Raw genomic sequence first — 24,577 nt, forward strand, 5'->3', positions numbered from 1 at the left:
TAAATTAAAATAATTTTATTTTTCGTATTATATTTATCGGCAATTTTTATATTTACTAATCGTTGTAAATTGCGAAAACATGTAAGAAACTACAAATTTATTTCAGAACCTATTTTAATAAAAAGTATATTTTCTTAAAACACTTCTAGTTGCAATATAAACCTTTGCATTATACAAAATTGTTGTTAATGATATTTTAACCTATTTTTATTTATTCTGTCTATCTGCTTAGATTTAAATTTTCCCTGTATCGTTTTTTATGTGTAATTACAAATATTCTGAACCAATATTTATTATATTTTAACAGGATTAAAGATATAATATAGAATTTTAAAAATAAATCAATTTATGTTCGTTCGTTGACTTTAGAGAATATATAGTGAGACAATATGACAAATAAATTACAAGTACATGAATGAACGAAAAAATTAAGTAACAAATGAATGGATCGTTCTTATTGAGAACCCTGTATTTGTTAATAAAGTTGTATTATTATTAATATTGACACTAGTATTTTCTTGTCAAATTAAATTAGTTCTATGATTTTGGTAAATCTATCTACTTAAAAAAATAATGTAAGTAAAGGCGCCTCAGTCTTTTCATAAGTGAAGTAGGAACGGCAAAGGCACAATAGTTTAGAATGGCAAAATGCAATAACCTGAACAAGAAAATCTTTGCTTGCAAATATTTTGGTGTTTAAAATTTTACATCTACCGTCATTTTAACAAATATACAGCTATAACAAGTACAAAAATATATTGGTCGGAGATTTATATAAAGAATGTATCAGTTATCTAATGCTATGGATGTATGGAACAATAATTAATTGGTTTGGAATAAGATATCTACGCATAATGTTTGGTATGATAATTACATTTTTTGCAATTGCCGACTTTTACTATTTCTGGTGTGTAAATTAAAGAACAATAATAATTTGAGAACAACAATCACATTAATAACAATCTAATAATACTGAAATTTTAAACGTTGATTGATAAATAAGTACAGAGAACGACGTTACAAAACTCGTTGTATATATAAATAATAAATACATTTTAATAAATATAGTGGAACAAAGTACAAATATATTAAATAACATTACGTGATTGAATACTTAAATTATAAATAAAATTTATAAAAGCTATCACGTGCGGTTTAAACATAATAGTATAAAAGGTACATATTTTACTGTAAACAGAAAAAAATGTCCGTTAGGTTCACAAATTTATAAATATTATTTTGGGTTATTAAGCAATGTTTTTAGTTAGTATTTTTTTATGAGAAATATAAATCATCAATATATTGATATAATAATAAAATTTTAATTTATTGCTTAATTTTATATATATAAAAAAATAAAGTTCTTTTTCTCTATTCCAAAGAGCTATTTATAGCTCACTTATATTACCAATACTATATCTGTTACATGATATATTCGTACCGTTATAATTCAATGAACCGTATATTAATAGGTTCTGCCAATTACGAGTACATAAAGATAAATCTATAGATAAATTCAGATCAGTGTTATATAAGATAGGAACCTATCGGTTTAAACACATTGACACGTAATGTTCTGTTAGAAATAGCTTATATATGTATAATATATAATATTATATGATAATATTAGCAGCTGCAGATGATATATATGTATATAATAAAAAATACTCTTTTTTATAAAAATATAAGATGCATTAAGAAATTTTAAGTTATGATAAATTAGTAAAGTCAAGTAGATCCAGTTGTTGTATCAGCACTTTGTTTCCTTGATCTGTAGTATTTCTCTAGAGTCCATGACAAGACGGTCAACCATGTGAATATATTAAGACAATGCAACGTCACAGCTGTGGATGCGTTGTCTTTGATCCAACCTGATAAAATTAAAGTACACATTAATTATATGCATATATGAAATGGATTTAAACGGCGCCTACGCTGTCGTGTTACCAGTTAGGGATGACAGGTGAGGTTGAAGACAGGTCAGTTGACTCATCATGTAGAATTCACCAGAAATTACCCACTAGGACTGATAATTGTTCTCTTTTCTGCTTAAGTAATTTTTTAAACACTTTCATAAAGAAAGGGTTTAAAAAATCTTATGAGTATGTAAAACTTTGTATGAACTAAATTTTAGTACCTACCTACAACCGGTCCTAATGTAAGGTAGACTATTCCAGCAGTCAATAGCTGAAGGCCGGTCGCTCCTGGCAACTTGTGAAGGGGTACATGAGTAGGTAAAACCAAGGCCATGAACACTGTTCTCATACCTTTGCCAAAGCCTACAATAACTGCTACGAGGAGTATCGCGTTGTAGGATTCAAAGTGGGCTAAAACTGAAAAGTATAACATTAAATGATATTAATTTCATACTTTCAATGCCTTTAATTTTTTTAATGACTGATGATTTTTGTATTAATTCTGTATCTGTAGAGTCTTATTATACATCGTAAACACAAATTTTTATACTGTGTACATTGAGGCCGATTCTGAGATGCAATTTTCTAAATCTTAACCTAATGTTTTAATTTAATAATTTCGTGAAATTACTATTTTTATATAATCGTAATGAACTAAAATTATAAAAATTTTAATTTAATTATATTAGAAGATAAGTTCACATTGATTTTCATAAGAAAGATTTCGCTATGATATCAAACTGAAAATTTAATGTTATAAATAGGTTTAAAGAAATGGCACTTCAAAATCGATCCCATTGTAACATCATCATCATTTTAGTCGTAAACTGTTCTCTGCTAAATATAAGCCTTTCCCATAAGGGGAGATTTGCCAGTATTGTCATATTGTAACATATAACACTGTAATCACACTCTCCTTACATGGACAAAGTATAAATATAATGAATCGACCATCGGTCCTTTACGTACTTAATATCCTCCTATGATATTATATTATAGGAGGATATTAGGGGAACAAAACATGTGACATGTGTGACAGATATGTATGTATTAAATGCATGTGTTATTATTATTTTAATGCTTTATTCTTAAGTTTGCATCTTTTGATTTATTTAGGGTCGTTTGTTTTATTTATTGTATTTTTTTTATATCTGTTTTATTATTTTAACACATAGGTATAGTGTTCCAAATTATGGAATGAAAATAAAATTAGCTAATATCAAATGGCAGGTTCAAAATTAAAATGATTCGAAATTTTTAAATTACACATTGATTATAGCCTTATAATTTTCATATTTTAATAATATTTTGATACGTGATATTTAATGTTCATGTTTGTTTCAGTGTTTTTTTAATGAGATTAAAATGGAATGGTAACTGTGCCTCCACTACGCTGACGGGCACCAGTGGGGGATGATAGAAAGAAAGCAGGTTAGTTGGCCTACCCTGACGAATTCATTAGCAATTAAGAAGTTTCTAGGCCGCATCAAGGTGGAGGTTGACTTAGTAGAATATACTCCAGCAATAAACATAACAATAGGCTTAGAAATACATAATTATAATATTGTAGAAATATATTTTACAGTTTTTGTAAATAGTGCCTACCTACATATGTAAGCCTACCACTAAAATTAAATCATCTCTATAGTTAGATATGTTTATCTGGTACAATTACCATGTCTATTAGATGAGAAGCCAGAAAGTTGAATTATAAACACGCAATAGATGATATACAGTATTACTTATAAGTGAGTATCACTATATACTTGGGTATTGAAAAGAAATGGAGACAGGAAAGATCACTGCATTGATATGATGGATCACTGATCTAAAATCAATAGCTGGTATATTTTAGATAAGGCCCACTAAGGAGCAAAGTTTTTTTGCTTTCGATCAGAAAATAGGTTAAACACAATTACAAATATATTTCTTTTAATAAGCTTGCATTATAATTACTGTAAAATAATAGTTAATGTTAGTTATAAGTTATAACTAATATTCGCTATAATTAATATTAATAATTCTTAAACTTCCTGACTATTATTTTGTATTGTAAATTGGAATTTTAGATAAAGTGTCAGACCTTATTTTTCTACCGATACTGGTGGATTATTTTAAGTTAGATTAAGTAGTTGATTATAAGTATACTAAGATATATTAATTGTAATTGCATATAAATCTACTAAGAAGGTTGGGAGCGGAAGTATTTCATTTACGGATATTGGCGGCTCCATTGCTAGCAATATACTCGTACTCTGTTAAATTGACTTTCACGCGGTTCCTCCTAAAAGTCACAGTAGTTAATTCTTGTTGACGTTGTTGAATTCTATTTCACTCTTACGTAGCATCCTTTAATAGCGGTCTAAATCACCCTATGAAACTATATCTATTAGCATATAAATTTAATCATTGTATTTAAGTTGCTGTTTTAAATCCCCTGGTCCTTTGGAGATGGACACATGAGGTCACCGTCGAATAACAGGCAGGCCATAAGATTGTCACTTTCATTTTAAAGAAGACTAGTAATTTCTATTCCTGATCACATTATCCTGTAGAAACTGCTTAATTTTTAAGACTAAACTTATTACGCCTTATGATGTTAGTAATTTGAATTTTATAAATGTATTCGTCAACTTGTTAATATTACGTATTCAAGTTAGGTAGGTTAATATATATATTATTATTAGGTACTTTAAAAATGTACCTAATAATAATATACAATCCTACAAGAACAAACTCAGTTTTGTGGTACATTTTTTAACCACAATTATGGCTTGAAATAAGAAATTCTGAATTGCAGTATCTATAACAATAAGTATTAGGCGTATTTATATGATTTGCAGGGAATCTTCGGCGAGTGATGAACGCACTCACTTATTCACTCACTTGCACCTAACCGGTTTTATATTAAAAAATCATTGGAAATAGTCAGTACCAATTGTTTTCTATATTCTAGTTCTTAAATTTGAACAGCCTTATCCAGAAATTAAAGATAGTATCTGCGGTCCAGCTTAATCTGAATAAAGTGTAGGTTTATTCAAAATGTAATCGGTTCTTAAGTTGGTAGACCTTTTTATTTTTAAACCAACTCAATCCCATTTTATGGTACTTACTTAAAATTTTATGATGTAAAGACGACCGGAAATATAAAAATAAGTTTAGGTGGTTCGTCACAAAACATAAATGGAAAGGGAATACTGGATGGCGCTTGAATTGAGACTTGTAGTTTTTGTTAATTATTTTGTAATTAAAAATAATATGTGGCAAAATTTCTATATTGTCGAGTGGTTATTGATTTTTTACAGATATAGTAACAATTTAATATAATTTGTGTCTTTATTCTCTTGTATTGTACAACATTATAAAAAAATATATACTTGCAAGAAATATTGCGATTGTGTGGGTTACGATTCAATCAAGAAAAGATCACATATTATGTCACTTGATATTCATATATATTTATAAAAACTATTCGAAAATTAAGAAATGTTACTTCAAATTGTCTTTAATTATAATAATTATCAAAATCCACGAGTATTGATTCCATCGCTATCTAGTATTTCTTTTCGAATTTTGTTTGGTGACAACCACCCTAATAATACTATTACTAGGTAGGTACCTACTTTTACTCGTGTAAGGCGCCCTTTGATGTTAAGTTTCTGACCTCCGACATGACTTACCGGACGACAGCGTTACATTCTTTCCTAGATGCAAAGCAAGTGGCAATCATTTTAAAATTATATATTATGATACGAGTATTTTTAATAACGAAAGTACCCACTTAAAAATGAAAACCTTCGTAGCGGTAGTCGTAGTAGTTGCTCTGCGTAAATCAAGTTTAGAGTTCAAAATTGACCGGGAAGGTCAATTTAACTTAGAAAATGATTTTTGTTTTATAATTGTACCGATATTGTGTTATACGAATAATCGTTTTTAGATTTTCCTTGTTTCATTACTTACAATTAATATGAGAATATAATACTACAATGTAAAAATGAGAAATTTGGCATGGCTGTTATTAAGAAATTAAATTAATAGATGAATATATTTACCTACTCTCCCCATAGCCATAAATATAACTCCTATGAGATAGAAAGTATTGTTATCCCATCCTATTTTACTAGCCACAAATGGTGTGCAAAATCTAACAGAAATATCAATACCAGCCAGAAGAGACATATAATAAGCTACTTCAGTTTTTGAAAAACCATGGTCACCAAGAATAAAAGGCGTTAGTACTGAGAAATTTAGTTCATTGAAATTGGATAATGTTATTCCCAACATAAGATTAATATATGTAAAATCTTTTAGAAGATCCAAATCGAAATACATGTAAATTTTCTCAGAAAAAGTCAATTCCTTTTCTTCAGTAATGTCTTGTTTATCTTCAATCTCTTTTTTATCTTCTGTATTGTTATTTTTAGACAGCAAATTAATGTTGTCAATATAATTATTATCTTTTAAATATTGTAATTTTACTGAAGCTTGTTTTAAAAGTTCATTATCGTAATTAAAATTGTTAGAATTTTTTCTGTGTTTGGTATTATATGATTGATTATTACAAATTTCCTGGAAATGTCTATTACTATCATTTTCTATATTGTTATAACTATCTTGTGAATAGTTTTGTTCATGTTGCTCATTCATTATAAGAGATTTAATACTTTTTGCAGACCTATTTTCAATATCTTTAACTTTATTTGAATCGATATTTTCAACAATTGCTTTTACATAGATCTTTGAATTTTGGGAAGCTATTAAGTCCTCTTTTTCTGATTCTGGAATTTGCATATTTAATTTTATAGAGTTTGAAAACTTATCGTTTTCATTAGTATAAGCTCCAAGATCTACAGTAGAATTAATTTTTAATTCTTTTAGGTTCAATATTGATGATTCACGAGATCGACATCGTGATAAATTTGTTACTGAATGTTTCTTTGAATTTTGACGAGTATACTTCGCGGAGGCATCTATAGAGGACAGTCTACTTCTGGATTGTATTGATTGACTGTCACTAGGACACACTGAAATTGGTATTTCAGGGTCTATTATTTCAATACCAGCGTTAATCGGATGCTTTTCGTTATAAAGATATTGACTTGAAAATGCGCTTAAATTATTTTTCGTAGGGCTATCATAACCACTTTCTTTTAGTTTATTTTCATCTAAATAAGTTTTTTCATTTTGTAATGATTTATTATCATGATCTAATTTGAAAATTGTTGCTTCTTTTGCATTAGGTTTTTCACTATGCCATTCAATTGGCTGTAATAAAAGTGCACATGCTATCGCATGCAATGATATTCCACTTAATATGAGGACCGTTCCTGTTTCTCCGAATACAACAAATAATGTTGTTACTATGTGTGGCCACACCACAGGACCCAAACCAGTTATGGTCCAAGATAGACCAGTTGCTAACCTTCTTCGATCTTTCCAGTAGGTATTTAATGCAAGAGCATTAGCTGAACTACTAATGCCATATCCAAAACCTGTAAATAAAATATGTTTAGGGAAATATTTTTTCATAATAGCGATATACGAGTACGTCTAACCTTTATTTTAACAGTAAACTTACCATATAGTATAGAGAAAAATACTAGATAAGTGATAAAATTGTAGGAAAATGTAGTTAGCATGAGCGAAATAAATACAATTATTGCCCCTGTTAATGAAACTTGTCGATAGCTGAATGTTTTAAACATAGGACCATTGATCAGACCTGTAAAATTAATTACAAATACAATATAAAAATATAATAAAAACAATATATATTAAATATTTACAAAAGATTAGTTTGCAATAGCAGATGATCCTTTTTTAAATTCTGAAGAAAAAGAAGTAAAAGTTAGACTTTCATAACGTAAGTATTTTAATTTGTAAAATAGGTAGATAAGTAATTAAATGTAACTAGTGTTTTTGTAAATAGTAACATATATACTAAGTAGGTATTTGTTAGCTAATAATCTCTTAGCAATACTTGATATAGGCATATTATTGGTCTCCCGGGTCCCCAACACTTTGGCACGGCGAGGGATGCCGTGGTGGTTTTAGCCGGTAGGAGTCCGGCAGTACCCATACGCCTCCCCCGGGGCATATGGGTCTGCATGATGCATTTCCCCACGATAAAAAAGGCATATTATTGGTCTACGGTACAAGCCATTTTAGAAGTTGTAATCGGCGCTACTATAGAGATACATAAAAATATAATCTTTTTGATGTCGGTTAAAAAGTAAGTAACAAAATTCTTATATTCATAATTGTTTTGTTTCTTTCATAAAGTTTTAGTTGTGTTATAGACGTTACGAACGGCGTATAACTAACCAGCGCAAGAAGTCATTGCGAAATTCATGTTCAAAATGGTCGTTGTCTCTGAGCTGGAGATTCCGAGACGAGCGAGTTTGTCTCTGCATAGCAGACCAAATTGCTGGAGAATGGGTAATGTTGATAGCTGGAAGATGAAGTCATGTTATCAAAGTCATGAAAAACTTATAAATATTACGCATAATGAATATTATGAAAAATTCAACGGCACATGATTAAATGGTGAACTTATCCAGTACTCAATAACCTGTAGTTTCATAATAAGTAGGGAGGGGTCATTATGGATTTAATATAATAACGTTAATGTATACTTACATTAGAAATACCAGCGGCAAAAATAATCATCCAACCCCATCCTCCATCAGGTGGGATAAATTCTCCATCAGTTTTCAATTTCGATTTAATTCTTTTAGTTTTCATAATTTTCTGTAAATAAAACAACCTTATTGTAAAGCCGATCGATTTTGGTGAGATCTATTAACACGTTATTCTTTGAATACGATATGAATGAAACTGATGGTTCACAATAGAACATACTAATATAACACTGTAAATGAGTCACACGATTACGACATATTTCATATTTTTGCGACGCGACACTATTTAAATAGTAGTTAACTGTGATACAATTGTTAACATACGTGGTGTAAATAAAATCTTTAATAATATGAATTCTATTTCGAATACGGAAAAAGCGTTATAGGTAGTTGAAAATGATAATAAATTCACCAAGTTTGGGTTTTTTTTAATGGATGATAATGGAATAGTAGCCTGAGCTAACGGTATACGCTGGCGGGGCACCAGTGAGGGATGATAGGTGACGATGAAAGCAGGTCAGTTAGCCCATTGTGATGAATTGCACTAGAATTAACCACGATGGTTTCCAGGAGAAACCACGTGGAGGTCGACCTGATAGGGTATATTGCTAGCAATGGGACAGTTAGACCCCATTACTAACAATCCCTTTCCCCCCTTCCAAGTTTGGGGTTAGGCAGGGTAAGGTACTAATCTTAGTCTTTGCATAAGATTAACTTATTTTTATTTCTGAATTTTAGTATTAAGAAAAGCAGTAGTTACTTTGTCATATCAAAAAGAAAAAATATGAAAGTTTTTATTTAAAACTAAATATCAAGGAGTTTATATCCTTGACTATTAAATATCTGCACAAAATATCGGAGGGCAGGTACTTAATAAAAGTGCAGATGATAAGAGAAAATGCTTAAGATGTAGATATTTAATTATTCTATCGGAAATATTAAAATAATTTGGTATAAAAATATTACTAGGAAATCCAACAGTTGCATAGAGAGAATAGCAAAGATTTGCCTCCTAGGTGTGGTGTAAAGAAACATAGAATCCGTGGGCTATATTTTGAACATTTGTGGAATATTATTTACTATTAAAAGAATATTCTCTTGCGGTTTAAGAATTATTTTCGGAATGCGAAAGAAAAGTTATTTTCAGGAAAGGTTTGGAAAACTTCCCAAATCTCAAGAAGTATAAGGCACTGTACTATCATCTTATTTATATAATATTTTGTTAAGATTGATATTTCATTTTTGGCAGAAAATAATTGTTAAAAAAATGCAGTCCCATCGCAATCAAACCTTTAATAGTAGCATTTTGAGAGCCTTTTCTTTTTGAAGTTGTCTAATAAATATTACAAGGACCCATTCACTGTACGAGGAATTCTTACAAAAATAATTAAGTACACCATATATTTACACTACAAGTGTATTCGTATCTACAGTTTTTGCACAGTTACTAGGAGGCGGATATTTGTAAGTAGGTATATCATTATGTATCTCTTGTATCAGTGTGTGATTGCTACTCTTATCGTTAATAATAATTTAATCAAACAATTACTCGTAAATTTTGCATGACGTATGGTTTACCTTGATTTTTGTTTTATGTTGCTATTTCGTTTGGATTTCGTCAGAATTTCTGAATTGTAAACTTTTGTAAGAAAATGATAAGTTAGAAAATAAAATTGATAACAATTTTTTAAACAATATTTCTAGTTGTTTTTTGGTTTATAGGAATATCTATCACGCGGTAGGTGTATTGATTTTGCTTATAGCACCCTATACATATCAAATTGGCCTTGCCCTATAATGTCGAGCTGAATTATTAAAAAGAAACTAATATAGTGCTGGATGAAAGAACTTTCAAGTAAAAAGTTATTGAACATGAATATATATTAAAGTTAATTAAATGTAAGATAAGTTTTGATAAATTGTTAATTAAAAGTAGCACAGAAAATTCTGCAATTTTATTATTTAGGTACTTTTAGATTTTGATAAAAAGCATATTTAAAAATCTAATTCATTTAGAAATTTAAATTTTGTAGAATCTAATAAGGATTTTAATTATTACTTATTAAATTTGTAGAAAAAAATTACTTAATAATAGAAATATATAATAAGTAACTTTATATAAAATTTATAAATATATAATATGTAAAAGTAAATTTGACATTTGTCAATCATTACATTAAGTCACCAGAGGGAGACTTTGTAAAAAAGTCGATTGCTTGGGTACCTCTGTCCCATTCGTGTTTCTACCGTGAAGCAGTTGTCTTCGCATGACTGTGTTTCGGTTTGAAGGGCGGGATATGGCGTGAATTTACAAGGTACAGAAATATAAAATATGAGTCCTCAGAAATGGCAACGCATTGGGGGTATCATGGGCAAACAGTATACTCTGTTATGTCCATGGTACTGCTCATGTCTATAGGCGACGGTTACCACTTTCCATCAGGGGGGTCGTCAGCTTGTTTGCCATTCTAAGTTGTAAAAAAAAATATGTCTATGCATTTACCCTTATATTCTAAATAATGAAATGTTTTTTTTTTGATGGGTTGATGGGTGAAAATGGTATGGTAACTCCGCCTGCGCTAACGGGATACGCTGGCGGAGTACCAGTGAAGGGTGATAGATGAGAATTATAATGAAATGGTTGTAGTTACCGTAATTAACTTATTAATTAATCGATTGACAAATTTAGATGTGGAGACAATAAACACTTATTTTTACCTGAAGATTTGCAGTATTCTCGCATGTAAAACAAAATTTACGATTACTTGAAAATTGACAAAACCTTAAAAATGTGTGTAACTATTTTAAGATCACGTAAACAGTGGAAGTGTCCTTGCTCAAATGTACTATATGATTAATAAACAGTGGATTATTATTTATTCAGTAGGTACCGTAATCAATAAAATACACCAAAATTATATCCAAATGTATTCATTTAATAAATCACTACATATGTAGATATTACGAGGTATTAACAGTCCAATAAGACTGGAAGTTCTAATACTCGTAGATAAAATACCGATTATGTAATAATAAACAAACGAAAAATACATGAAAGACAAGTCTAAAATACAAACATCACTGAAGTAAAAAAATATTGCACTAGGTCCGATTCTTCGAGCACAAACTACTTCGAGATGTTAATGTATCTCTTCGAGCGAATATTTGATAACTAAACCACTTATATTTGTCAAGTTTGACAGTTGACCGACAGGGTTGCCATTTGATAATATTTAATCTTAACCATGTTTCAAATCATTACTAATAACTTCTAAAATATTTGGCAATGGACTATTTTTATTTGACCTTTTATAAATCCCATTACAGACATTTTTCTCTCTAAGTTTAGACAAAAATTATTAAGTTGAGAACCTTAATCAAATCATGAGAGTTGATACTGATTTTATGATAGAGACAGTGTATACAACATTTGTTTTTCCTATAAAAGTCAATAAACTCTTGATGTTGAACGATATTTAAGAAAAATTTATATAAGGAATTTTTAAAAGAAAATAGGACTCAATATAATATAATTTTTAAAAATTTTATGTGTCTGTACTTTTGTATCGACATCACGCAAAAACTATTAAACCCAATAGAATTTTCACAATTGCGCTTTTTCAATAGTCGAACTTTGAATCTGGTGTTCATTTTATCTTGATATGTTTTCTAGAAGTAGTTTACTTCATTAGTTTTCTTATTTCTGAAATCCACATGTAAGTACGCAGTACCTGGAAAAAGGCTAGCTACTTATAAAAATAAGTGTAAGGATTTTAGGGAGGTGACATCTCTAATTCTCAAATGGAGACGTATGTACTTTATATCCTTCAATTTAAGGATTTCGTCTACATTTTAAATAAATAAATAATAAATGCAATATAACATTTGAAGAATCGAAAAATCTGGTCCAAAGATATTTAAAGTGTTGTTTTTTATTTTTATTCTATTTTTTTTTATACAGATTAAAAACAAAAATCAATTTTAAAGCTCTGAATACAAGATGTGACCGGGAAGATAGATTTAATTTTGCACTGGTCACTGAGGCTGTGTACCAGTTATATTTATAATGAATTTATTTAAGCTTTAACTAATTCTTGATTAGTAGCCTTCTGTTTTCTCGTTCTTAAGTATTTTTCCAAACCCCAGGACAAAGCCGTCAGCCACGTAAATATATTCAAGCAATGCAATGTCACAGCTGTGGATGCGTTGTCTTTTATCCAACCTAAAAACAATAAGTAGATATTTATATAATTAAAATATTTAAAACACTGTTACGTATACAATGTTAATATAATTAGTATAAAAAAATGCAGGAGTTAACTATATCGATAAAATAAATAATAAGTAACAATGATTTACAGTGTGCAAAGATATGAAAAAAGGAGAATAAAAATAGTACAGGATATATAAAAACATGTATACCATTCACCAACTCTTTTTTGAAGTTGGTTTAAAATATTTTTTTATACAACTTAGAATGGCAAACAAACTGATGGCCCTCCTGATGAAAAGTGGTTAGCGTCGCATATATATCATGGACAGTATCATGGACATAACAAAGTATACTGCGTTACCTAAGATACATTTCATGTGATGCCATTTCTTAGAACTAAAGTAAACTAAAATTTCTTAGGACTAAAGCCTCAGTATTCTGTAATTTCATTGCCATATCCAACCTTCCAAACAAAACACAGTCATGCAAATAATTGGCTTATAATAAGAAATGTATGTGATTATTTTCTCATGACAGTTATATAGAGACTTTTTAATCATATAAAAAAAAAAAAATTACGTAATCTGGTGAAAAAATATGTATATAGTCATTTTTGCATCATAGTTATGCACAAAATAATTAATCAAATACTACAAAAAGTTTGTATAAGTTGATGAAATTTTAGGAGAAACTTTAAAAAATTTAAAGATTTTATATAAATTTTATTTGCAATACTTAGCTATTAATTCTATTCATATTATTGATGTAACTTTAAAATAATGTTTGAATATTTGTTACTACATTACGATTAAATAGCTAAGCGGATTTGAATAAGCGGATTTGATTGAAATCTGGTACGATAATTAAAATACATAGGATCCTTTGCATTCTAATTCTTATGAAAAATTCTGCGTGCCATATAGTTTTTATAATGACAATAAAAATTCTGTAGAATGTCTTACCTACAACTGGTCCTAATGAAAGATATACGATTCCAGCAGTCAACAGTTGGATACCAGTCGCCCCTGGCAACTTGTGAAGAGGCACATGGGTAGGTATAACAAGAGCCATAAACACTGTCCTCAAGCCTTTGCCAAACCCTATCATAACTGCTACAATTAGTACCACACTGTAGGACTGACAGTATGCAAGAACTGAAAGATTAGATCATCGGTTAATGTTATCATATTAACATTATAAATATTTAAGTCTGTAAATCTGGTTGGATATTTGCTACTCGATTATGCTTAAATATTTGGATAGATTTGAATATATATATCTAGAGTGTATCCTTGATCGACGTGATTACAAGACAAGTTACATTTTATGCTAATTGTACAGGTACTACTTAGTCAATCTATGTAATATCATTGTCATCATAGGAGTAATTAAATATAATCAAGAAGTAACAAATTTTACAAAATTATCACCATAATTACTAGATTTTTCTAGTGTCAATTTATGATGGTGCATCTTATTTTTTTTTTTGAAAATTTTTAGATTAAAACAACAACGCATAATTTGTTAGATAATACTAGGCATTTCTGGACTCAGAGTCACCAAGGCTAATATGTTAATGACATAATAAATTCAAAATATAAAAAATATTTACCTACTCTTCCCATAGCCATAGACATAACTCCGAAAAGAAAGAAAAAATTATTGTCCCATCCTATTTTGCCCGCAACAAATGGTATGCAAAATCTAACACAAAGGTCGATTCCAGCCAAAAGAGACATAAACAGAGCCACTTCAGGTTTTGAGAGTCCATAATCACCAAGAATAAATGGCGTTAGTATAGAAAAATTTAGTTCATTAAAATTTGCTAACGTTATTCCCAACATTAAATTAATAAATGTAAAATCTTTTAAAAGATCCAAGTCAAAAAATATGTAAATTTTTTCACAAAACGTCATTTCCTTTTCTTCATTATCTTCTTTTTCCTCAAAAACGGTATCTTCTTCGTCCTCAGTACGACTGTTTATAAGGAATTTCATTTTGTCTACATTATTTTTATCTTCATTATCTTTTAAATATTGCTCTAATTTCATAGAAGCTTGCTTTAAAACTTCACTTTCATAATTAAAATTATTAGATTTTCTTCTGTATCTGGTGCGATATGACTGATTGCTATGATTATCTTTCAAATACTTTTTTTCATCATGTTCATCTTGGAATTTTAATGATATATTGCTATGATTATCTTTCGTATACTTTTCTCCATATTGTCCATCCATTTTAAAAGATTTAATACTTTTATTTGTAACCAAATGTTTTTCTGCTCTATCTGCAATATCTTTTGCTTTACCTGGATCAATATTTTCAACAACTACTTTTTCATCTGCCTTCAAATCTTGTGGTGCTTTTAATGTTGGACAATCTTCTATTTCTGATTCTGGAATTTGTGTATTTAATGTGATAGAAGTCTTTCGTTTTACTTTATTTGTCGGCTTCTCACGTTCATGTACAAGAGCTCCGAGATTTACTGCTGAATTCTTTTTTGATTCATTTAAGTACAATGTTGACGATTTACGTGATCGGTTTTCTGCTAGATTTGTCATGGATGGTTTCTTTGAATTCATACGAGAATTTTTTGTAGAAGCATCCCTTGAAGCATGTCTACTTCTAGATTGTCTTGATTGACTATAATATCCGTCATTTGCACGCACCATCATTGGTACACCAGGGTCTATTATTTCATAGCCAGGAGTAACTGGATCATCCTCATTATAAAGATATTGACTTGAGAATGCACTTAGATTTTTTATTTTTGAACTAAAATAACCACTTTCTTGTATTTTTCTACAATCTAAATCTGTTTTATCGTTTTGTTGTAATTTTTCTTGAGCTAGACTCGACTTAAGAAACTTTGTTTCTTCTTGCTTAGGTTTTCTACAATGCCACTCAACTGGCTGCAATAAAAGTGCGCATGCTATTGCATGCAGTGATATTCCACCTAAAATAAGAATTGTTCCCGTTTCCCCAAATATAGCAAATAATGCTGTTATTATATGTGGCCACAACATAGGGCCAAGACCTGTTGTAGTCCATGATAGACTAGTTGCTAATCGTCTTCTGTTTTTCCAATACGTATTTAATGCAAGAGCATTAGCTGAACTACTGATACCATAACCAGCACCTGAAAATGTAGTCTTTAATAAATTAATTGTGTCGTCGATTATGATTTAAAATACATTTACATACATAACTCTACAAATTGATTGAACGTACCATATAATATTGAGAAAGATATGAGATAAGTAATAAAATTATAGGAGAACGTAGTTAACATGAGGGAAATAAATACAATCGTTGCTCCTGCTAGTGAAACTTTTCTATAGCTGAATGTTTTGAACATTGGACCATTAGCTAGACCTGTAAAAAAAAAATTAATAAAAATTTATAGATGCATAATAATATAAAGATGATAAATAACTAGTGAAATAATTTTTGTAGCCCACGGCTTGGTTTATATGAAATTAATATTTCAAAATCAAACTTTGTTCGTTCCATAAATATTAGGTTATAAGCTTAGATTATACAGATAGAGCATCAAATTTTAAAACGGGTCAACTTTTTGTCAACTTATTGTCAAATTACCTAAAAATTTTTTTTTATTAATATTCTATATACTTACGCACATAATGTATCTTGGCGTATCTATATTTAATTATATAATAAATAAAATGAGTCTTTGTGCTTTAAATAAATGAAGAATTTATAAGACAAAATAAATATAGAAGTTATAAAGGAAACACTCATAACCATTTATCACGCAAAATTGTATGAAAAAGTTGACATGCGTTTCTCGAAGCATTTGTATGGAGACACTATATCTATATAATCTAAGGTAGTCTATATAAACTACCTCGCATTATTGAATAACTTATAGGTTTATAAGGTTTAATTTAGAAGCAATAATGCCATTTGGCTTTAACATTATCCTAATATGACCGTCAATTATTTTTAAATTCTAAAATTCGTGTTAACTTCAAACAAGGACATAAAAATAAAATATTGCAAAGAGATGTTCATTTTCTTTTCCAACTATACAGTAACTGAAGTTTTGATAAAAAAATTATGCATTATCCTTTTGTGATCACGAAGTTAGCATAAAATGAATAGGTTATTAAATTAGTTTTATTTTCATGAATTTGTGCTGCCTTACACATGAATGGGCCAGTATGGTATTGAGAGTTACCATGCGAGGCGCGTCACGCACCGACGCAAGAGGTCAGCGCGGAGTTCATGTTGATGATGGTAGTTGTCTCGGAACTGGTGATGCCTAGCCGCTCGAATTTATCCCTGAAGAGTAGACCAAACTGCTGAAGGATGGGTAGGGCCGACAGCTGAAATGTCATATGTTATTAAATTAAAAGGGTTGCAAAATATTTCTCTATAACGAATTGGTTTGCTCTGCCTTTCGACAGGTGCAGATTCGATCCCCGTTCAATAAAAATATTCGTATACGTTAATTTTATTGTATACTTGTTTGTCCGAGTTTTTAATATGTATGTATGTATGTATATATGTATATGTATATATAAGTTTGCCCATCAATATTCTATAATATATACTAGCTTTTATTTATACTAAAAGATTTTGCGTAAAAAAAGATTCAAGTGTATAATTTTAAGTTATTATATCCAGTAGTTCTATGATTATTATTAGTTAGGATTGGAACAAATTTTGAAGGTATTGTAATAGTTTATTGAATATTTTATCCTGTCTGCTAGCTATTTTTGTTATATAAACATGAAGTTCCAATCCTAACTAATAATAATCGTAGAACTACTGGATATAATAACTTAAAATTTTACACTTGAGTCTTTTTTACGCAAAATCTTTTATCGTAAAAATCGTAGAAACTACTATGATTGGGTGGAACTTCATGTTTATATAACACATAGACGCAGACAGGATAAAATATTCAATAAACTATTACAATACCTCTTAATAAAGATAATAAACTTATCTGTATTCATTTTCTAGTAACACCGGTGTCTTATTTATCTACATATAATAATTTTATACTTTTATACATAACAAAATGGACCTAAATAGTATTACAGCACAGTCAAGAATATTTTGTACTCTTACTTCGTACTTCGTACTTGTCTATGGAAGTAATTGTCATTTTATACATTGGCTAAACTATCTTATATTGATGATTTCGTACGCATTATAGAGGTGTTTTTAATGGAAGAAAATAGGATGATAGCTCCGCTGCTAAGGTGTTAGTGAGCCTGAGTAATTATAAATAAGGATGAAATTAAATGAAATAGGCCAATCGACTTATTGTACATTTGTTATGAATTCATCAGGGATCAACCATAATGCTTTCTAGTAGGGACCGCATGGAGGTCACCTTATAGGGTATTTTGCTAGCTAGCTAGCTAGCTAGCTAGTTAGATCTTATTACAAACAATCTCTTCTCTTCAGCATCACAGATGTATACTTATTTATTTAGAAAATTCAGAAATTTTAGTGGTTCCGAAACATGTCGCTTAAATGTGCTGCGGTTTTTTTTCCATTAACTGGATAAGATATTGAATGTTTTTTTTTAAACTTCTAGACATATAATTAAAAAAAACCGACTTTAATTATGGCAAAACTATTTATTTCGATCTAAGAATTAAAATATTAAACCGATTTTAATAAAATTTCTATGCGACCAATTTGAAAGTATATCCTTTTAGATAAAAAAATATTTTTCAAATCGGTTTAGAATTGACGGAGGTAATAAACATGAAGAAAAATGAAATCAAATTGAGAACCTCCTTCTCTTTGAAGGCATTGAAAATAATGATTAATGTATAAAACATAAAAAAAAAACACATGTCAAGATGAGTATTTTCCTGCATGATTGCAAGTAATATGCAGGCTACGATAACTTTATGAATAATATTTTAAATAAAAGTCGAACGAATACTCGATCAACAGCTTCTTATATAGGTACCGATTGTATCAAACAAAAGATTAATATGTGTATACTCGTATATAAGCAAGGTCATTTAATAATCTACTCACACAGACAACAACAATTATCTAAGTAGCACATGCCATATGGTATGTATTCAAACATGTGAGTACACAAGTCATCAAAATAAAAATAAAAACTATAAAAACTAGTCTTATCAAATCTTATCATAATTAAATACTCGTAGTGTAACATTATCAGTTAATGCAATTGGCCTCGTTTTCCATTATATTTCTGTAGACTTATAATTTATTAACTAATCAAGTTTCATTAACAGTCACCCAGTGGCAACCACGTGAGTGGTGACTAGTCGCCGATTGTTTTTTTTAATATTTAATACCTATTCAAATGCAGACACCTTTTTTATAGCTCATTCACGTTATATGAAGATATAATTGGTTATTAAACTTGCTATATTTTTGTGAGCCAATATTTTTTTATGTAACAGGACCAATAACTTGTTTGTCTAGTTGGTGAAAAGTTGTTGGCAATAGTCCATCACAGAACACAATATGATATACGCATGGTATCCCTGCATTTCAGCTTATGGGGTGAGATAGTAGTATGGAACCACTAGTACAAAGGAATAACATCCAGGAGGGGTATCATTCTATCACGTGGACCGTTTACATGTTTACCATTTTAAGCAGTGTAACATTATTAACAACAATTAGTCCATTACCTTAAGGTTGTCTTGTAAAGATTGCTCTCAGCAATAAGACCGCCTTACTGTACTCATACAATTGTATCGTTGAGTTTGTAAATTGCCTTGCTTATTTTCTATATTGTATAATGTAAATAAAGAATACTCATTCATTCATTCATTCATTCATAAAGAGTAAAATCTGTAAATCTGTATAAATATCTATAATCAAAATGATATATATAACTGACATGTTTGCGGATAAATTAGTGTAGAAAATACAAAATGTATCTTCTACATTTTTTATATAAGTAACTTAGTACCCATAATTAGAAATGGTAAACAAATTATAGACCTATCCGATGAACATTTTTGGCGTCATATACAGTATTTTTTTATCATTATGATTGCAAATAAGTTTACAGCCCATTTGATGGTAAATGGTTATTATTATATATGGACACTTACAGCACCAGGGGTACGACATGCATGATACCGACACTTAAAAATCCTATTATCCTTTTTCAAAGAAACCTATGCTGTAGGAAATATCTTGAAAAAATATAATAAAATATGTGATATTAAAATCATTAATATCAGAGTACACTGGTTACAATGTAAATAAAAAATGTAAAATAAAACAGCAATATATAATGAATGCATTACCATTTATCCAGAATAGGTATATTCATATAGAATTCCTATAGAATTTAGTCTAAAATTTCCCAGTCAACCATAGGGAAGTGTCAGGATACTCGAATGCGGTACTAGTAATTATTAATATACATACATACTAAAATTACATGTATAAACAAATAAATATATATAAATAACAAATATATTTACATATATATGACATATACTATATTATACACGAAATTGAGAATAATATAAAGCACTTACTGCTCGGATAAAGTAAAAAAGTGAGCGTGAACGTTTTTTTTTAAAGACAGTTTAGTCAGTAGTCTTTTAATGGCATCAGGAAGCGCGTTCCAGAGTCGTGAAGAATGTAGGAGAAAAGAGTTTGAAGCGAAACCAGTACGGTGAGAGTGGAAAGATAGTTGGAGAGTATTACTGGAACGAAGGTTAATATTATTATTATATAAGTAAATATCTTACGTCTTATTACTATTATAAATGTGTAGGTCTGTTTAATCCCTATATACTAAATAGAAGGATGTTTAACACACAAATAGGCCATGATGTAACAAATAAATAAACCCAATTTCACATTTATAGTATACATATATTAGTAACTTTTTAATAGTTTACTTACATTAGAAATTCCAGCAGCAAAAATTATCATCCAACCCCATCCCCCGTCAGGAGGCACGAATTCTCCATCCCTTTTCACTTTTGATTTAATACCTTTTTTAGCCATTTTATTTCTGTAAATTAAAAAGAAAATTATTACTCCAAATCACTAGAATGAGGCACGTCGATAAAACAACTAGGAACTATAAGTATATGAATCTGTCTGATCAATTGATAAAATGATAGGGTAATCTATATTATAAATTAAACTGTATGAGATACGTTTGCGATATGTTTCAGGCACCGTTTAAACAATAATTACATGAAACGATAAAGGACTGTTTGTTCGTCATCGTGTGATTAATACTAAAGCAACATTTAAACATGTCAGTGATATATGAACACAGATGACACAAAGGTATCACGCTCATGTTACAGAAATCAAATGATTAAATAGCTACACTAGGCTAGATGGAAACTATGTGGATTTGATCTCATAGTATTTATTATGAAAATATATTTCCATAAAAAAATCCAAAAAAACATCGATCATAATCATCGTTATGATTAACGGTGAAGACACGAGTTTCTCTTTATTAAAAAAGATTATATGCCAACCAACTGATCAGGCGAAATGCTAAAAGTATATTAGTGTGTGGTGTTTATAACCATTATTTATGTATTCCTGTGGTTTCAAATTATAAAATTATAGGGATGAAAGGGAAATCAAAATTAGGATTAAGATAAGTTCGCTTCTGCTAATTTTGTTATTAATTTGTTATTATTGCTGTATATTTTAGTGTAATAAACAATATATATAAAATTATAAAATTTACATATTAAACTTTCTTCTTTTATACATTTTTTGCATGTGTCAGTTATTCCAGTTTGATATTCAATTTTATATTCCATCTGCTGATATTCCATTGAGCTAAAGACGGGCATACCTACGAGTATGTAACATTGAGAACAATCAATACGACACCATGGTTGGGATCTGATTTAAGTAGGCTATAGAAAGATTGTTATAAAATAATGTCATCTAAAATTGAGCTCGATTAATATGTCCGGATGAGTACACATGTCATGTTTTTGAAGTTATTTACAATTAATAATTTACAAGGTTTGAAGGTTGGAATATGGCAATGAAATTACAGGGTACAGACACATAACATCTTAGTCCTCAGGAATGGAAACGCATGAGGGATATCATGAGCGAACAAATATATTCTGTTGTCTATGCTGCTGTTTTTAGTTAGGTCAACTTGTTGGCCATTTAAAGATGCATAAAAAATATTTTAAATATTATAAAAATAATGAAATAATCTATCCTAGGTTATACTAGTAAGTACTACATAAAATGGCATTACGATAAGTAGAAGTTATTGCTAAATAATGATACTATTTATATTACTACGTAATACTTAAGTAGGTTAAGAATTGGTTATGATATAGTGTAACATACATATACAGAAACACCATCGAATAATATTAAGAGCATCCTTTGTTTTAATGTTATTTATATATGTAATATTACAATCATACACGCATATTTTCTCGTTATTTTTGAAAATAACTATTGATTTCTGTGGAATTAACGGACACCTATTTTTATTTTAAATCAAAACAATAAATTACATTTTTATCCTCGTGGATATAAGATTCAACTTCTATCTAACACTATGTATATTACGCTTTGTTTTCATGTTTCAAAGATGTTAATTATGATATGGCCTTAATATGAAGTAGGTATAGTTATAGTTATCTAGTTAGTATCTATTCTTTATGTCATGGTTTACTTAATATCAAGCGGAATATAAGAGTACAGGTAATATCTATAGGTAATATAATGTTTATTTATTCATGATAACACATACAGATACATGCAATAGACCCAATTTTAACGTTGTATATACCGTTTTATATATATATATATATTATATATATATATATATATATATATATATATATATACCATATGTGGAAACTTAGATATAATTATTTATATGTTCTATATACATTTCCATGTAAAAGAAATAGGTGATTATCTATGTGTGACTGGAGAACAGTAATAATAATTAAGCAAGTTACGTAAAATTGTATTTAAAAACATTAAAATGAATAACAGAAAAGAATCAAAAGGCTTTTGAATATATTTAAATTCAAATCGACTTATTTGTAAGTACTTTTAAATCGTAATTTTTCATGAATGCGGGGTTCGGTAAGTTATTATCTGTTGAGAAGAACACGCAAGAAAAAAGGGATAAAGAGGTTGCTTCGGGGTCGGCAACGCGTGCAATGCTCCTGGTATTGCAGACGTTCATAGGCTTCGGTAACCACTTACCATCAGGTGGACCGTATGCTTGTTTGCCACCTCAGTGATATAGAAAAAAATAGAAAACTATGAAATAGACCACTTGTAGATGTCGTATCAAAATAAAACATACCTACACCAGTTTTTAATTTAGACTTTCAGGAATAGAACTGTAAGAGCAGTAGTTTTTGCTGATACCGAAACCAAAATAAGACAAGCAGACAGACAATTTTTTTTAATTATTATTTTTGCTTCTGTTGTTGTTATTATTAGATCAGTTGGCCAATAGAGACGAAATCATTTGAAGGTAATCGGATATAAACCGCGTGGACGTCAAATTGACATGGTATATTGATGGGAATAGATCACCATTGATTATCATCATTCAATCGCCATTATTAATTTCCATTTTTACCTGTTTTTGTACCTAGGTAGAATTTAAAATTATTAGTAACGCATTAAAATTAGTATGGTTTGTTCTATAGGCACATCTTCATAATTCATCCTCAAGTATCTACGCATGTGACCTCACCTGTATAAATATATTTAACTTACTCTGATAAGGGGTTTAATTTGCTTTACTCGTAAACGTAAATAAAAAAATCTATCTATAAGTAAAAAATATGATTACAGTATTTTACTGTGATAATAATAAATGTATATACACTAAATTAATTTATGTAAGTAGCGAAAAAGCTAATCATAATAATGAACAGTCCACAGAATTTATTTGTAATTGATAAGAATTTTGTTTCTTAAAAAAGTCTTCTATCTAATATTATATATATTAAACGACTTTTTCGAGCAATACGAGTGTAACATCAAAATTATATACATAAAAAAAACAAACAGTGGTAATATTAATGTCCTTCATTTGAAGTTGGTTGACAAATATAAAATAAGCAAGTCATTGATATTCCCGTATTTGATAGTAAGTAGCATTTGTCGCGGGATAGGTTATCGTAATGTATTCTTTATGATAACCTAATATTACAAGAAAATCAAATATTATAAGAGGCTTATAGTACCTACCAATTTTTTGTTTCTAAATAATAACGGATAACAAGCCCAAATTCAGTGATTCTACCTAACTAACCGGTTATCAGTGACGATTGTTAGCAATGGAGATTAATGGGGCCATTAACAACAATGTTCCATATTTGGTCGATCACCATGCGGTCCCCATCGTAGTTAATTCCTAGTAAATTAGTCACGATGGGTTGATTGACTTGACGTCATCCTTATTTTTTATCCTTCATTGGTGTCCCACTAGTCTATACTGACAGCGCAGGCGAGGTTACCATTCCATCCTTATCCCTTAAAACGGACTTGTTATCTACCCCGCCTGCGTATATCAATAGCGCTAACAGAGGTACCATCATAATATTTACTCATAAAAAAAAATTCTAACCGTTTTTTAATCTTGTATTATTTTAAATTTATATCTTAAAATTTTGTATTTTTTTTTTTTTTTTTTTTTTTTTTTTTTTTTTTTTTTTACTACTTCGAATGGCCAACAAGCTGACGGCCCACCTGATAAATATACCATGGACCTATATCTTAAAATTTTTGTTATCTGTTTAGCCATATCGAAACACAGTCATGCAAACACAACT

At 29.4% G+C, this 24,577-nt stretch overlaps 2 protein-coding genes across 9 annotated transcripts in view; both read right to left on the reverse strand.

The window, feature by feature from the left end:
* On the reverse strand, positions 1–11,731 carry LOC128199969 (uncharacterized). 5 transcript variants are annotated; one of them, XM_052902334.1, is made up of 7 exons: positions 11,635–11,731; positions 8,556–8,666; positions 8,241–8,367; positions 7,495–7,638; positions 5,969–7,408; positions 2,142–2,333; positions 2–1,871 (listed from the first exon to the last, which is right to left on the reverse strand). In XM_052902334.1, the coding sequence occupies exons 2-7, from the start codon at positions 8,658–8,660 to the stop codon at positions 1,729–1,731; spliced, it is 2,151 nt and encodes a 716-aa protein (XP_052758294.1). In that variant the 5' UTR covers positions 8,661–8,666; positions 11,635–11,731; the 3' UTR covers positions 2–1,728. The 5 variants fall into 5 exon arrangements, with proteins under 5 accessions (XP_052758295.1, XP_052758294.1, XP_052758293.1 ...); XM_052902333.1 differs by lacking the exon at positions 11,635–11,731 and adding an exon at positions 9,848–9,877; XM_031907473.2 differs by lacking the exon at positions 11,635–11,731 and adding an exon at positions 11,276–11,416 and having other exon boundaries at positions 3–1,871.
* The window catches only part of LOC113523560 (uncharacterized), a 17,366-nt gene continuing 4,261 nt past the window's right edge, over positions 11,473–24,577 (reverse strand). Inside the window, exons 1-7 of one of the 4 annotated variants that reach the window (XM_052902330.1) lie at positions 20,670–20,781; positions 20,297–20,467; positions 16,993–17,119; positions 16,002–16,145; positions 14,383–15,909; positions 13,733–13,924; positions 11,473–12,779 (exon numbers count right to left, since the gene is read on the reverse strand). In XM_052902330.1, the coding sequence (XP_052758290.1) occupies positions 12,634–12,779; positions 13,733–13,924; positions 14,383–15,909; positions 16,002–16,145; positions 16,993–17,020 (2,037 nt within the window). In that variant the 5' untranslated portion in view covers positions 17,021–17,119; positions 20,297–20,467; positions 20,670–20,781 and the 3' untranslated portion in view covers positions 11,473–12,633. Of the gene's footprint in view, positions 12,780–13,732; positions 13,925–14,382; positions 15,910–16,001; positions 16,146–16,938; positions 17,120–20,296; positions 20,468–20,669; positions 20,782–24,577 lie in introns of those variants that run through there. The other 3 variants (XM_052902329.1, XM_052902332.1, XM_052902331.1) reach the window with 3 other exon arrangements.

The sequence above is a fragment of the Galleria mellonella genome, unplaced genomic scaffold (genome assembly GCF_026898425.1).
Source record: "Galleria mellonella isolate WM207_F2 unplaced genomic scaffold, CSIRO_AGI_GalMel_v1 utg90, whole genome shotgun sequence".
Lineage (NCBI taxonomy): Eukaryota > Metazoa > Arthropoda > Insecta > Lepidoptera > Pyralidae > Galleria > Galleria mellonella.